The sequence below is a fragment of the Syngnathus acus genome, chromosome 1, assembly GCF_901709675.1.
Source record: "Syngnathus acus chromosome 1, fSynAcu1.2, whole genome shotgun sequence".
In the NCBI taxonomy this organism is placed as follows: domain Eukaryota; kingdom Metazoa; phylum Chordata; class Actinopteri; order Syngnathiformes; family Syngnathidae; genus Syngnathus; species Syngnathus acus.
The window spans coordinates 12,208,821-12,224,917 of NC_051087.1; the positions used below are offsets into that span (position 1 = coordinate 12,208,821).

General features: G+C 40.1%; 1 protein-coding gene across 11 annotated transcripts in view; it reads right to left on the reverse strand.

Annotated features, from left to right (window-relative positions):
* The window catches only part of LOC119128479 (endonuclease V-like), a 72,786-nt gene extending 56,753 nt beyond the window's left edge, over positions 1–16,033 (reverse strand). For 9 of the 11 annotated variants that reach the window (XR_005099026.1, XR_005099025.1, XR_005099020.1 and 6 more), the window contains exons 1-7: positions 15,890–16,033; positions 15,025–15,196; positions 10,953–11,087; positions 10,782–10,821; positions 9,428–9,540; positions 5,911–5,979; positions 4,959–5,087 (exon numbers count right to left, since the gene is read on the reverse strand). Coding sequence is in view for 4 of the 11 variants with exons in the window: in XM_037260946.1 (XP_037116841.1) it covers positions 4,959–5,087; positions 5,911–5,979; positions 9,428–9,540; positions 10,782–10,821; positions 10,953–11,087; positions 15,025–15,196; positions 15,890–15,927 (696 nt within the window). In the remaining 7 variants the exon portion in view is untranslated. Of the gene's footprint in view, positions 1–4,958; positions 5,088–5,910; positions 5,980–9,427; positions 9,541–10,781; positions 10,822–10,952; positions 11,088–15,024; positions 15,216–15,889 lie in introns of all 11 variants that reach the window. The other 2 variants (XR_005099027.1, XR_005099021.1) reach the window with 2 other exon arrangements.
* Between the last annotated feature and the right edge of the window lie 64 nt (positions 16,034–16,097).

Consider the following 16,097-nt stretch of genomic DNA (forward strand, 5'->3'; position numbering starts at 1 on the left):
AATAAAAGTCAGTCATGTAAACAGAGGACGAATGAAGTCGGGGGGGACAGAAGGGTGTGAGTTTGGGAAAAAAAAGGGAGGAGCATGCACAGCCATGACCCACACAAACACACACACACACACAAACAAAAACACCACACACAAACACACACACAAACACACACACACCACACACACACAAACACACACACACACCACACACCACACACACACACACGAGCAACGGTTCTTATACAAAAACAAACATGTTGCATTTCTCCTCCCCTTCCCACCACATGTATACCCTACTTGTCCACTACGAATTCCTCAATCTTTTTCATTCCGTTCATGCAGACTTTGCATGGTCTATCTATCACTCACATTAAAATTCCATCTGTTTTTGCATTCTGGCACTGCAGCTGCTTTTACATTTCCTGTCTCTGCCTGACACTCAGGCTGCATGGAAACCCAAGATGGAGGCACACTAATTGCTTCTTAGCTGGGAGGTTGTATGCATCCAATATCCAAAGAGCTTTCGGTATTGCATGGATGCATTTCTAGTGTGAGTGGATCGGCAGAAAGACAATGATTAGCTATGGCCTATGGATAAGCAGCAGCAAGACAATGAAACACAATAACCCATTTTGCTGACAGTTTTTAAATGGTATTTTTTTTAATTAAGGAAAAAAAATCAAAGCTACCTGGTACTGTGTGAAAAACGTGGTCTGTCAGCAAAGGATTTGAATTCATGACAGGGAAGGTAGTTTTTTCCCTTTTTTCCAAAAGAAAATAATCATTTGAAAATCTATCTTATATTTACTTGGGTCCATCCAGCCATCCATTCATTTTCTGTACCGATTGTCCCCACGGGGGTCGCGGGCGTGCTGGAGCCTATCCAAGCAGTTACCAGGCGGTAGGCGGGGGACACCCTGAACCGGTTTCCAGCCAATTGCAGGGCACACAGAGACAAACAACTATCCGCACTTGCACTCACACAATTTGGGCAATTTGGAGTGCTCAATCAATGCATGTTTTTGGGACGTGGGAGGAAACCAGAGGACCTGGAGAAAACCCACGCAGGCACGGGGAGAACATGCAAACTCCATTCAGGGAGTCAAACCCGCACCCTTCAAACTGTGAGGCGGACGTGCTAACCAGTGGCCCACGAGCCACCTATTTACTTAGGTTATCTTCGATATTTAGATTCGTCTAAACATTGAAATATGAAAACTATCCCGGAAAATAGGACGGTCAGAAGAGGGTGAATACTTTTCCGGGTACTGTAGTTAATCAAATGTGAGTATTCCTCAAGAAGAAAACGCATATACAACAATCTATTCTGGCAAAGGATTCACCTGAATGATGCCACGAAGCAGCAAATATTATATAATGATATTTTTTATTGTCTATTATTGTACTTAGTGCAACACACTCAGACAGCGCGGAGAGGACCTGGGTATGTGATGTTACTGTGTGTCTCAGGGAGCTCCTAAGAGTCCCATTACCAGTGGATGTACGTCTGCGGGGAGGGATGAAAGGTTGGATTGATTTCACCCTGTAGGGATAATGACCAGCGGACCACCATCAGCCCAGCCCCGATGGGCATCTATCTATTGCATGAGTTTAGCTTCCTATCCAGAGCGGACCATTTGTCACTCAATTCGAGACTTGCCAATTGGAAAGAGAAAAGCTGCTTGTGAAGATGTATCAGTGACCAGTGGTGTGTGTGATTTAGTGATATGCCATAAACTCCCATTGTGGACTTTTTTTTTAGTTAGGGAAATGGTTTTTCTCTTAGGATCAAAAGATATGAATTTAAAGTGAAAATAAATGGCATAGAAGTAGAATTTGACCTTCATCAGGATTGTAAAAGATGCTTCTGAAAAACATGTATGAAACAAAGGGTTGAGGGTTATGGACAGTGCTGAATGTCGTCAGTCCTATGAAAAGGGATTTCTCCAAACCTTTTTTGAATTGCAATGTTAATGTTGCAATTTCAAAACTACTGATTTAATTGGAGATTTTAACAAAGAGCCAATTCTCTGGCTATACCCGCTTATGAGTGACTGGGCTTTTTTAAGGGGGAGATTTATTTATTTCCGTTTTAAGGCAGCATATGTATATCAGCAAACACACAGATTTAGATTTCTTGTTACTATTTTTCAACTTGTTCTAATGATGCTAATAACAGCACAAAGGCTCAGCGTAGCCATTCGCTGGGTCAAGATCGGGAACTGCCCGAACCAATCGAGACAGTTTTATTGATTTGCCAATTTTAGGACGATACATGATTTGTCCCGTGTGACTTGTTTGGGATGGATGAGCTCTAATGGAAATCATCGCACAGAATTTCACACAGCTTGTACTGAACAGTATTTAGTGTAGACAGGATCCGGTCCATTAGATTTCATGAGACACTCACGCAAAATGAGTCCACTCTTTTAAAACCACAAACTTATGCGATCACTTGGTTTGACATGGATCTTGTATATATGAAATGACCTATTGAGGGGCCACAAATTATGTGCAAGCGCCTTCTAATATGTCTTTTGATAGTCTTTCACTGCATGCACCAACTCAAACGTTGAGAAGAAAAAAACCAGAAAGCAATGATGATCATGGTGTGACCATCCTCCACTGCCGCTCACAGTACTTTCTCTCAGGCTTTATTGTGAGCTACATAAGATAGAGACAAGTGTTAGCAACTGAAGGTGTGGGAGAGATTCTGCTGCAGTGTGCACCCATCAACCTTCACTGCAGGATTTCACCATGATGTCATTTTTCCTTTCATCTTTTCTTTCTTTCGATCCCTCATTGGGCCCAATGTAGAAGGAGGGCATGTTTTTTTTTCAGTTGTGATATAAGCAGAGAGAAAGAAGAGTTCGTTTGTGCTTGTGTGCAGATGCAGTGTGATCAAATAGTTATGTTAAGAAAACAATTTTAGCAATGCAGCTACGTATAGTCAAAGACAGTTTGTACCAACCCCAAAAAATTCAAAATAAATCTTTCAACTGTACTTTTTTTACAATCTGACAGATTTTATGGAACACGTCTAATGTCAGATACCAGTCACTGATTACATAAACCACACGAGCTTTCTGCACAAATTATGAAACTCAAACTGAATTTCACCTTTCAAAAACCGGAAGTACGTTTTGCCACAATTTGGTATTGCACGTGCTCACTAAAGTAATGTTTCTAAAATTTGCGGAAAGTGTTGTCAGTTGTAAAGATGTTTGTGAAAGACACCAGAGGTGACAAGTGAAGCATGCCAGAGGAGAAACAGTATTTGGGAACAAGTGTTTAAAATAAGCAGTGTCATTGCGGGACAGAACGTTGACGTCCCCCTTTTTTGTCTGCTGTCCATGTTCACCCTGACCGTCACTGCTACTAGCACTGCTAAAGACGCCTCCACTCCCCTCTCACCAGCTAAACAACTCACGATAACACTTTGATGAAATAAGCACACATAAAGGGAGGGATGAGTTAGCTACTTCTGCTGATTTGAAAACGTCTGCACGTTGAAATGGCATTGCAGTGGAACATAAAAAGCAGACCAAAGAGTGGGAACACAGCACAGCCTAGTGGAAGCAAGTGCGTGTGTGTGGCGGGGTCAGTTAAGGTCATCCAAAACATGTTTTTTCCTCCTACCAAAAACGTGGGTGGGTGTTTTAATAAGACCTGATGCTGTCAATGCAATATCTTATTTGAGTGTTCACATGAGGGCTGTAAACCTAACAGCATTTCTCAATACTCACGTACCTTGTTAAGAGTCATCAGCTGCTGTAATATTTCTCGTAATACACAGTGGAGATGAGTAATGCTAGATAAGATGTAGACCATTCACAATGAAGCATAATAATCTTACCACAGGGTAGCAATTAATTTCCCTCTACTGTATCGCTCTAATTATCTCACCTAATGTATCATGTGCCATTAAACAATTGAATTTTGGTGATCACTAAACGCATTTTCGTTTTACTAAAATGTCCTATATGCTTCTGTGATGTCACTACCTTGGTTGAATCTAAAACAAAACCTGCTCTTTCGGGGTAGGGGCACACTCGCCTGCCTTGTGTGTCGGCACCGTGAGTTCAATTCCCGCATCTGCTCTTTCACCATATTCTGATTTACCCCTGATGCAAAGTGTAATGACGTCACATACTATATGGGATCAATGCATCAAATTAGGCCAGAAAAGACAGAAAACAAGAAAAATCAACTAGCAAATTGTACATCGTCTGGTAATATTGCAAGGGTCAACAAACATTTTGTGTTTTTAGTTTTTCAAATAAGGTTACAGATTTACAATTCAAGTAAAAATGGAAATTAGAACATTGGAGGATTGAAAATTAGGATGTGGTCCTGCTTTATTTTATTTTTGTCCCTGTAACTGTCACTATATACATGCAAAGGGTTAAGCTGTGTGATAATTATGCTGAATCATGTTTCATTAGGGCCACCGAGCCGCCCTAATGAAACATGATTCAGCACTAGCTAGCACATCCACCTCACAGTTAGGAGGATGCGAGTTCTGTGTGGAGTTTGCATGTTCTCCCCATGCCCGCGTGGGGTTTCTTCGGGCACTCTGGTTTTCTCCGACATCCCAAAAACATGCACTGATTGAGCACTCCAAATTGCCCGTAGGTGTGAGTGCGAGTGTGGATGGCAGTGTGCCCTACGATTGGCTGGCAACCGGTTCAGGGTGTCCCCCGCCTCCTGCCCGATGACTGCTGGGATATGCTCCAGCATGCCCGCAACCCCCGTGGGGACAAGCGGTACAGAAAATGGATGGATGGATGTTTTATTAGTACCATGGATGTGGTTGTGAACTTAATAGCTTTCAGTTTCAGGATGTTTTCATGTTGAGACTGTACCTCCTTCTATTGTAGGTATTAAGCTCCGATATGGTAGCAATTTGCGCATTGATTTCAGCAGATGACAAATGTGTGTGTGTACATTTGCGGGTCTTTTGGTACCTGTCTGATTGGTTCCGGGACTCTGAATCGGCTACAGGAGTGGGTGAGCTGAACGGCTGTGTCCAGACTGATCTTGTGGCCAACTGACACATAGACTGGCTTGGTGCTCTTATCTGAGCTACGTAGTGCCTGCAAGAAGAGTTGAGTGGATGTGAATGATGAGTTAGAAAGAAAGTCCCACCTCCATTTCCTTATCCTGTATTATGACTTCTGGCCAATCTGATCGGCTATATCGGATCGTTTGATATTTATCTTTTGAAAGGTGCTACATTGTTAGATAAAAAAATCAACTTCTGATTGTTAAGTAGAGACATTGCATTGGTCCCTTTTGTGATCATGTTTTGTTTGCCTGTCTCGTTTAGTTGGGCCCTTATTAGCTTTCGTTTTGTTTCTATTTCTCGTACGGTAGTTTGTACATTATTAGAAAATACACTTTTTGTCAACAATTGACATTGGATACATTTCTGGGGCACACCTGATTCACTGGCAGAGCTAGGATTTTTTTTTTTATGAAGGCCAAGGATATCTCAGACGGCCGGCAAAACCAAGAACACTTTTTTTTTTTACAAACCTATAAATAAGTAATCAGAAAACGCTAATAAACATTCATTATATGTGCCCTAATGAGGGATGGGGCAATGTGATATGGTGATGTGATTGTTTAGTTGACACTTGGATAACTGGAGCTAATAATAAGGTAATTAGTCATTTATAGTAAGTTGACGTCATTTCAGCAGATTGCGAGTATATTATAAAGAATTTCACGGTGTCGCTAGGTGTTAGACTAGCGAGCAGAAGGTAGCATGCCTCTGTAGTCTAAATGCAAAAATAGTGTGTGCATACAGTCCATAGTGATACCCAGTTTATTTAGTTGCACATGAACGTTTGGTCATCTGCAGAGGTGAAGTATTTGTCAGTAATTTGTTTTTATTTTCATATCGTTCCTTCTCACCTTTCCAAGCACTTTGCCAGAGGTAGCGCTGAGTGGAAAGCAGTCTCCACCTTTCTGCAGTGCTGATATCTATGTACACAAAGAAAATATACTGGAGGTCAGAAACAAAGAAGAAGAAAAAGCATGCAGTGTGAAGAAAGAACTAGTTTGTTTTCTTTGGTTTATTTTGACAAACGAATGCTTCAATACTGTTTCTTGCATTTAAAAAAAGTCTGCTTAAATGGCCTTGAGGTTTTTTTCACGTAGAGAATTTCTTCATTAATATTCCAATCTGTTTTAAGTGAAACGTTTTCACAAAATTATAAGGAGATGCTATATTCACCATGGATAAAGCCATTTATTTATTTACCATTTAATCTGGTGACATTGGTTAGGTAATTAAGACATATACATGAAAAATATATAAATATAAATGACATATTCTCTGCATATTTGAAACCTTAGATTGGTATCAGAACTAGACATTTGTTTTAGCCCCTGAGAGAGAAATTAATTTGGCAATAGAAGTACATAGAGGAAGCCCAAAAATTGGAACAGGAAAATAAGACAATCTAAAAAACCAAAACCCAATTTAAATAAATTAAATAAATAAATAAATAAATAAATAAATGGGATTATACTTGTACGCTAATTCATGTTTAGTCGAGAGCTAATACCATGAATAGACAATTATCGGTTTGTGCAAATAGTAGTACAGATGTTTCTGAATGTTGATATTTTATCTTGATTCACTGCCACAAAGAGTTTCCATCAATACAGAGTTATTATTATAAAGGCATTATTTTCTTCTTAATTACTTTGTTAATTCAAGATTTTTTTCACACGCTACTGAGAATGGTATGATATGTGAAGATGCTGGTGGTACTGTGCATTATGCGTCAGAATGGAGAAGGGCGCTTTGAGGATGTGAATATTATAATGTTATTACTATTAACATTATAAATATGGAACATTTAATTCGAATCAGTGCAAGACTCTACACTAGAAAAAGCCAAACAAAACACATCCAAGTAAATGCCTCCCACAGTCTGAATACATTTGCAGAGTGGCCTTTTGTTACCTCAATAGTTTAGTTTAATCAATAGGTTACAACATCATTCCAACAAAAGATTAGATCAGCTGAAAATGCAAGCATCCCAAAACAACCTTGATATATAATCTTGGGCATTTCCTCCCGGCTCCGGGTATAATTGTGGCTAAAGCAGAGGCAGAAATTATGTCTTTGGGAAGATGGATAGATCAACAAAACAGACTTTCCTGCCAATGGGTTATCGCTATCATTACTCCCCAAAGAAAGTTAAGCATTAGGGAGTCATAACTTTAACCTTCGACACAATGTTTTCCAAGAGTTTGCAAAGTCTTAAGGTTTGCCTTAAGTAATACAGTGGACTCAAGGGAGGATAGGCATAGCCTGCATAGGCTAATTTTGTGAATAAATTGATGCTCATTCATTAAAAGTATAGTATATCTGTTTGGTTTTTTTAACCCCACCACAAATTTCTTAAATAGGCAGAGATATGCCAACAAGTGTTTTCTACAAATAAATGTCTCTGTAATATGTAGGCTGGATTGAGCTCTTATAAGCTTTTGTTTTGAACAGACACCAGGAACACCGGGCGCGGACAGGGACGGAAGACAACAGTTGACACCAACAGGGAGAAACACACGGGCAGGGTTTAAATACACAAAGTAACAAGAGGAAGCAGGTGACAGACATTACGGTAACAAAGGGGTGTGGCTGAGGGAAGTTGTCGGCCGAGCGTCTCTGGCACGGCACGTGACAATTCCAGTGTGACAACGTGGGGTTTCACATGTTAAATGATGTTTGGCTACCAAAGGCACAGTAAGGAACAGAACAAGCTGAAACGTAATTTGACAGCTTCTAACACAACAAATTTATGACAGATATTGCATTTTTATCCTTATGTCGAAAGCCAGGGAGACAGGCAGCAAAAAAAAAATCCAAAACATTTTTTCAAATGACATTCTCAGGCATCTTAGAGCAGTGGTCCCCAACCACCGGGCCGCGGACCGGTACCGGTCCGTGGGTCACTTGGTACCGGGCCGCGGAGCCGCACAGGAAAAAAAAAAAAAGGTTGACGATCAATTCATTCAGGTTAAGACGCTCGCCCCGGTCACGTGACATGTTTCCCCAGTCGAGCCCGCAAAGCTAGCAAAAATGAGTAAGAATTTATTTTGAAAAATATAAAAAATTTGGCGAATCTCTCCCAATTACATCTGTCGGTGCATCTGAAAAATAAGGACTCTTGACACAGGGCGCTCGTCTCGGTCACGTGACATGTCACCACAGTCAAGCCCGCGAGGCAAGCAAAAATGAGCAAGAAACAGAGAAGTTTGGAAAGCTTCTTCGGAAAGGGAAAAACGTCCAATGAGGACACTGAAGAAGAAGAGGCTACGACTTCTAAGAAAAGGAAAGCTGCATTTAAAAGAACATTTCTGGAGTCCTACTTAAAATATGGATTTATCGCCACAGGTGACTCTGACGCGCCAAGTGCACTCCGCATATGTGGCGAAAGGCTAGCTAACGAGGCAATGAAGCCTTCAAACCTGCTTCGGCACATGGAGACCAAGCATCCTGCATTTAAAGACAAACCTTAACCACTTCAGGTGTCATTGTCTCCGATTATGCCTAGATGGGAACGGCTCATTTCTGAGAAAAGAGCTCGGTGCTCCCACTAATTCAACGTTTTATTTTTATGTGGTTTATATTTGTTTTTATGCCAGTCGTATCATTTTATTTCATCCTATTTATATATATAAATATTTAAATAATAAATATATAAATATATTTATTTATATAAAGGCCGGTCCGCGAAAATATTTCTGACACGTAACCGGTCCGTGGTGCAAAAAAGGTTGGGGACCACTGTCTTAGAGCACGTGTCAAACGCAAGGCCCGGGGGCCAGATACGGCCCGCCACATCATTTTATGTGGCCCGCGAAGACAAATTGTGCATCAAATTCTTTTGTCATTACTAGAATTGCAAATTGTCTTCACTTTTAATATCTTTTTTTTTAAATATTTGACCAATTTTTACTCGTCTGATTTGAAAACGAGTTATTTGTCAGTTTGTTTTGTAGCTTTTACTGTATATAATATGAGGTGCTCATACATTTATTTGGGTTGACAGTCAAAATGGCCCTCCGAAAGAAGCTATGACTACAATGCGGCCTGCAAAAAAACTGAGTTTGACACCCCTGTCTTAGAGCAAAGAAATAAAGTAATCTGTCTCATTGTTACTGTACTTTGGTTGCAGTGTTGATTCTGTCCTTTGTCAGTGTCTGGCATCTCTAAATAAGTTCACAAAAGTAAAAAGTAATTCAAACGTCTCTCACAATAGAATAGTTTCATTATTCCCAATGGCAAAAAAATACCAACTCAGCAAGACAATAATCAATACTCAAAGAGTCCTATGCAATGTTTGCCTAGCATTACAAATTGCTGCATCAAAATATGGACGGAAACCAATGTGAATTAAGAGAAATATGAGTTTACCTGAGACTGGTGTTCTTCATTTTTGAAAACTCCCTGGACCTGGAGCAGGTTCTTGGCAACACCAACACACGGCAGCCCTGACAGCACTCCAACATGACATGCTAGTCCAAATTCTGCATGATCCAAACAGCGAGAACAAAACCAAAAATATTTGTCATTCATGATGAATGATAAGAACAACATGAAATAAACAAACATCCCAGTTGTCCTAAGTAAATTTGTTCCCACTGAGGTAACATGATATAATCAGATTTTCAACAAAAGTGAATGTTAGATGGGGTCTTAGAAATACAATATAACAAATGCCGTCATTCTCACAATATTAAAGGCATTGTTATGGAATTATTTAACCAAGCATGAGAAACTACAATTTAGAGACGTTTTAGGAGCTTGAACAATTCACTCCCAGAGGAATCCATCCATCTATCCATTTTTCCTCACAGGGGTTGCGGGCGTGCTGAAGCCTATCTCACTTGACTTTGGTCAAGAGGCGGGGGACAACCTGAACTGGTTGCCAGCCAATCGAAGGGCACAGACAAAACAACCCTTCACACTCACACCGAAGGGGAATTCGGACTTTCGCTCAATCGACCTTGTTTTTGGACCCAGACGAAACCCATGCAGGCACGGAGAGAACATGCAAACTCCACTCAAGAAGGCTGGAGACAGAATCAAACCCACAACCTTCGCACTGTCAGGCGGACGTGCTAACCAGTCGACCATCGTGCCACCCAGCCGAAACATAGTGGGAACTCACCTGCAGCTATAAAGTAGCTATACAAATCTGTAAGAAACAGGGCCCGATTTTCATTGAGCACAAGTCTAGTGCAAAGTGCAGTCTGTGTACACGTATGATGGTTTTTTTGGGAGGATTTTCCTAGACTCACACATGTGGAAGATGCCGTTTGTGCTGTTGAGCACCGTTGTTGGGTGAAACAGCCGACTTCCGGGCAATCGAAGCTGCTCCCTTTAAAATCAGAGCGCACATAAAATTGCGGAAGTAGAAAATTGACTCGCCAGGGTCCATGCATGAGATTAGTGCATACAAAGTGCAGCTAAACAGGTAAAACTACAATGTCTCCCCTAGGGAATGATGTAGTCGGCATTTCGCATGTGATGTGAACAGTTGGAGAACGCCTTGGACGAGCATCCATGTGACCCCGTATACACAGATTAGATGGATGGATGGATGGATGGATGGATGGATGGATGGATGGATGGATGGATGGATGGATGGATGGATGGATGGATGGATGGATGGATGGATGAATATATGGACGGACAGACAGACGGATGGATGGAATGTTTGATGTGATGGGCAACTGGGTGGGAACTGCATTTTATGTTTTCTTACCTCTGTAGTGAAAGAGACCATTGCCATCCACAAATACCACCTGTTGGGAGACACATTACAATCACAACATTAACACATTCAATACTTAAAGGGTAAGTTAACCCCAATTTTCTTGTCGTAAAATGTTTTGTGCAGCCAAACTTGTCAAAACACAGTGCTACGATTAATTGCCTGAGGCAGAAGTGCGGGCTTGTCCCTTTCAAGTCGCTGCAGTGCTTCCAAGAGGAAAGGGGTTTCTCTGAAGGCTAGAAAGCCTGCCATGTACGGTGCTGTCAGGGTCACCATTTGACTGTCCTCATAGAGCACCTGGGCAGAAAGAAGCAAGGGGTCAGAAAGATTTCATATAACTCACAAAACACCTGAAAGCAAACAATTATCTTGAAACAATTTATTGTTGGGGTGGGGGTCTCTTTGGTTCATGAGCTATCCAGTTGACAACCATGTTTGTGAATCTATCAACAATGGATAGAAAAAGTCTACACACCCATATTCAAATGCCAGGTTTTTGTAATTTGGAAAAATGAGACCAAGTGAAAAACAATACAAATGTTTTTTGTTCCACCAAATCGGGACAACTCAATTGAAAAAAATAAATAAATAGAAATTGTTCAGCGAGAGGAAGCGTAAATAATCAGTGGTGTGCAGACCTTTCAAGTGTGGCTGTGTTCAGGATTAACCAATCACATTCAAACTTCTGTTAAATGAGAGTTAGCGCAACATGTAAAAGTGCCTCTTCACAGCTCAAGCGCATGACAACATTTCGACAAAATGTAATTCTGAAGTGACAAGTGGATGGAAAATGAAAATGATATGTGCCCGTCATGTCTTTTTCAAAAACAGTCGTGAAGAGAGAGGTTGGCGATTCCAGACAAATTCGACAAAAACAGGAGACGGAATGCTGTTGTTGTTTTTTTAATTTAACACAGGGGCACCCCGACATGTCTTGAATGCACAGACAACAGACTGCGGTGCTCAAGAAATCAAACATTGTTACTCAACTAGACATACTGGGAATTTGCAAAGCACTAAGGAGATGAGAGAGGACCAGGTCACAGATTCTGAAGAACTGTTAATTTTCTGAATTCTTATTATAAAGATTGAGAATAATTGATTAGGTTTTTTGTTGTTTTTTTAATACTTGAACCCCATTTTTGAGTGGGACGGTAGGAGGTTATGTAAAACATAATTGGTGCAGCAAATAAAGAAGCCCTTCCACCAAGTCCACTTGGAGTTTCTATAGTAAAAGGTACCAGTGGCCCATTTGGTGTACATCGCCACCGCACTTCATGATGTACCGTAATTTTCGGACTATAAGTCGCGTTTTTTTTCATAGTTTGGGTGGGGGGGGCGACTTATACTCAGGAGCGACTTATATACATATATATGTTTTTTTTCACTTTTTTGGGCATTTTATGGCTGGTGCGACTTATACTCCGGTGCGACTTATAGTCCAAAATTACGGTAGTTTAGGGTATGCACCCATGCATTCATTTTCTTCCACTGCAGCCACTTATCAGCTCTTTCTAGCTATTCTGCTGAACAGCCCGCATCAAAAGGATCAGTACCTCGTAGTCCTAAAGCACACCTAGGTTTGGTCACGTGACATTTGCAATGGGACCCCAAAGGCACTCGCGACATTAGTTTCGGTCAACAGCACAAGGCGGCATCCATGATATGGATGAAGTGAAAAATGTATCTGCTTAATGATTATTCCACAAATGCAATATTAATCAAAATGTTTAGACTAGTGGGGGCACATATACAACATATTCATGCAAAAAAAAAAAGTTCCCCATTAAAAACCCTTTCCACCATTTATATAACCTGTAACATGTGAAGTCCAAATGTTCTAATGTGCTTTTCTTGCCATTTTTATATTACCATCATACAGCACAAGCCCTGGTCTGCAGAGAAATTTCAGAGCATGAGAGGGATTTCATTGTTCAAAGGTATCTGTCAGGAGGAAGGTTGAAATGAATTTCCAAGGCATTCAATGGAATACAGCAAACAAAAGAAGAAAAGAAAAACATTACAGCCAGGCTACATTTTGAAAAAAAAACACTTGAAATCTTGAAGTGCATGCAGCAAAGTATGAAATGGCTGGCTAAAACAAAGTTTGATTTTATTCAGCGTAATTCAAAAAGGTGTATTTGGGTGCAAACACACTGCTCATCACCAAAAGAAAATTGTACCTACGGTAAAGCATAGTGGTACAGTCAATGTGGAGAGAATTATAACCAGTTCCAAATAGCGGTGCTTGGTGCTTAGGTACAATATGACACAATGGGGTTGACCATGACATTCAAAAATCTCTTGTGAACAAAGAACTGAACTATATTTATTCACGGCACACAGCAGGAAAGTTTGTTTTAAAGCATATATCATTTGGACCTGGTTTTGAACAACTTTATTTTTCGGCTCTCGTGTTACTCTTCTGGATCACACAAGAAAACTACCCAGACAGAAAACATCCGAACACAGCCACCAGTTCTAAGAAGGCAGCATCCAAATAGTGTTAGTTTCTTTTTCAGCCTCTTAAAATGATTTCCTTCTTTTCCATTGAGTTCTACAGGTTTTAGGTGAAAACAATTAAAATGATTTGTTTTGGTCTCACTTTTTCATATTACAAATTTGTCAGGTGTATCGACTTTTTATATCCACCGTATATGTGCTCTGTGCTCGGCTGTCGACAAGTCCCTGTACACTGCTTCTTGCCCATAATCAGCTGGGATAGGCTTCATTTTAACTGGAATCCTAATGAGGAAAGACATTATACTTAGACAATGAATAGATGGATAATTCTATCCAACAGTAAGGCTATTATACTGTCATATGGATCAAGGGCTTGCTGTTGAGATGATTGTGACAGGGTCACTGTTAATTTAATTTAACTTTTGTGTAGCATTTAACAGCACAGTATTTATTTCTGTATTGACCTTGCTTGTTGGCAACAATGATGGCATAATGATTTACCCATTATGATTTATGACATTTGTCAGAGTATATTGCCTTTATGAAATCAAAGTTAATGAAATGTTCAGACATTCTGTTCAACAACGTGATTGTGTATCCCAGTTGCATTTATTTCACTCTCAGCACAAGCCATTTGTCACACAGTGTAGTACAGGTGGCATGCTGCATAATCCAGCCTGGCAGCAGAACACAATGCTCTGATAACTTCAGTACAGTGATCCCTCGCTACTTCGCGTTTCGTTTATCGCGGCTTCACTACATCGCGGGTTTTTCTTTCCAAATTAAAAAACAATTTAAAAGTCAAAATAAAACTTCTACGTTTAGGACAATGTAGTATTAACCCAAATGTCCGTTTACATTCCTTTAGAAGTCCGTTTTCGCGTGTTAGCACGATCGCGAATTAGCATCTTTCCGCTAACTTGTTAGCCTGCCCAGTACTTCTTGTTGGCGAGCGTACTTCGTGGATTTCACTTATCGCAGGTGGTTTTTGGAACCATTTATCCGCGATAAAACGAGGGATTACTGTACTTCAATCAGCCTTTTAAACATTGGCATTATTCAAATGATCTCATTATACAAGTCAACACATCTGTCTGTTAATCTAGTGTAGATGCAGTAGTAGAAACTGTCAACTAAGACTAAACAAGATAAATAATTTAAAAACCTTTACCCAACATAGATGTGACCTATAAACTGTACAAATTAATTTGAAAAAAATCTGTCAATCTAGTGTAGATGCAGTAGTAGAAACTGTCAACTAAGACTAAACAAGATAAATAATTTAAAAACCTTTACCTAACATAGATGTGACCTATAAACTGTACAAATTAATTTGAAAAAACAAACAAAACATCTGAGATGATGAAGTTTCATAAGTGCGCACACCCTCATACGTGTGGATGATGGGATGAGGGGAAAATAAAGCTTCAAATTTGCTTCATGAACCAGTTGTATTTTTTAACTTCTCGAGGTGACACTATTGGTTTAAATAAAAGGAGTTAAGAAATGGCAAGTCAATGTTGTGCCATCGAGAGGTGTTAAAACAACAGTTTCATGAAGCAAAATTGAAGCTTCATTTTCCCATTAATTGTTATAGGGCCATTAACTACGGTATTGGCCCGAATATAAGACGACCTCGATTATATGACGACCCCCTCTTTTTCAAGACTCAAGTTTGAGTCAATGAAAAATACCTCGTCTTATAGTCGGGCCAATACGGTAATCAAATTGGTGATTTAAAAAGTCTGGTAGAACAACAGACACAGTTTACCTTAAGATCAGGGTAGCTGAGCACAACGAGCTGGGAGCAGGCATTGACGTTGTCACCTTTGATGAATGAAAGGTCCAACCCAGCGACCCTTTGAAGCCCTGAGAAGTTTGGACTCTTCTGCCAATCTTCCGTGTCCTCCTCCACCACCTGCTCTCTGAGACGCTCCTGCTCACTGGACACATGACACAAGTCTGAGGCAAAAAAGGCACATGCTGAACGTTAAATTCAAAATGTACAGTAAAGCCTGTAATATCACTATTCATTGTTGTACTTTCTTTATAGTTTATTACAGTGTACAGTACAGGCAAGAAAAGCATTGTCTGTGTCTAAAACAATTTCTAATGTCTGTATGTTAGAATTAAGTTAGTGGACTTTTGTTTGTGGAAATTAAATACTTTAATTGAACGTTTTGGTGTTGGAATATACAACTCTATTTTGCTTTATGTGCCCATTTTATAGTAAACTTCGACTGGGTTTGACAAACATCTGGACGCAAGCCTGCTTTGCTTCTTTTGGGGAAAGTTTGTCTGGGACGCGTCTCCCGCGAGAAACAGGGATCTATTTAGGTAATGAGTGTAATACATTATTCCTTAACAATAAAATGCTCTCTTTTGATTGACACATTGTCATTTAATATTGTAAATAATATAGTTGGTAATTCACTGATTTGAACTGCGCTGCAAAAAAAAACCTGATAGCTGTGCGGTTCTTACATTATACATTAATATTTGGTATCACTTAAAACTGAGAATTGTTTATTAACTTTGAAGAGAAAGCTACACACAGATCGTGCATTGAGACAAGTAGTCACTCTGAATGCGGATAATTGAACAAACCAAAGAAAACAATTTTGCAACGCACTGACCTTTCCCACTGCTTGACCAACTCTTCCGTTGGAGACATTTACGCGATTAAGACGGGTTGGTCAGAAATCATTCAAATGTCATTTGCAGCTACTCAGTAGTACGGGAAATACTTCCGTGTGTGACGTCATGCCTGAGCCCGACCCAGCGAAAGCATTACCTACATAAATACTTCCATCTAGCGGCCCAAAGGAAAATCACATGTGCGCG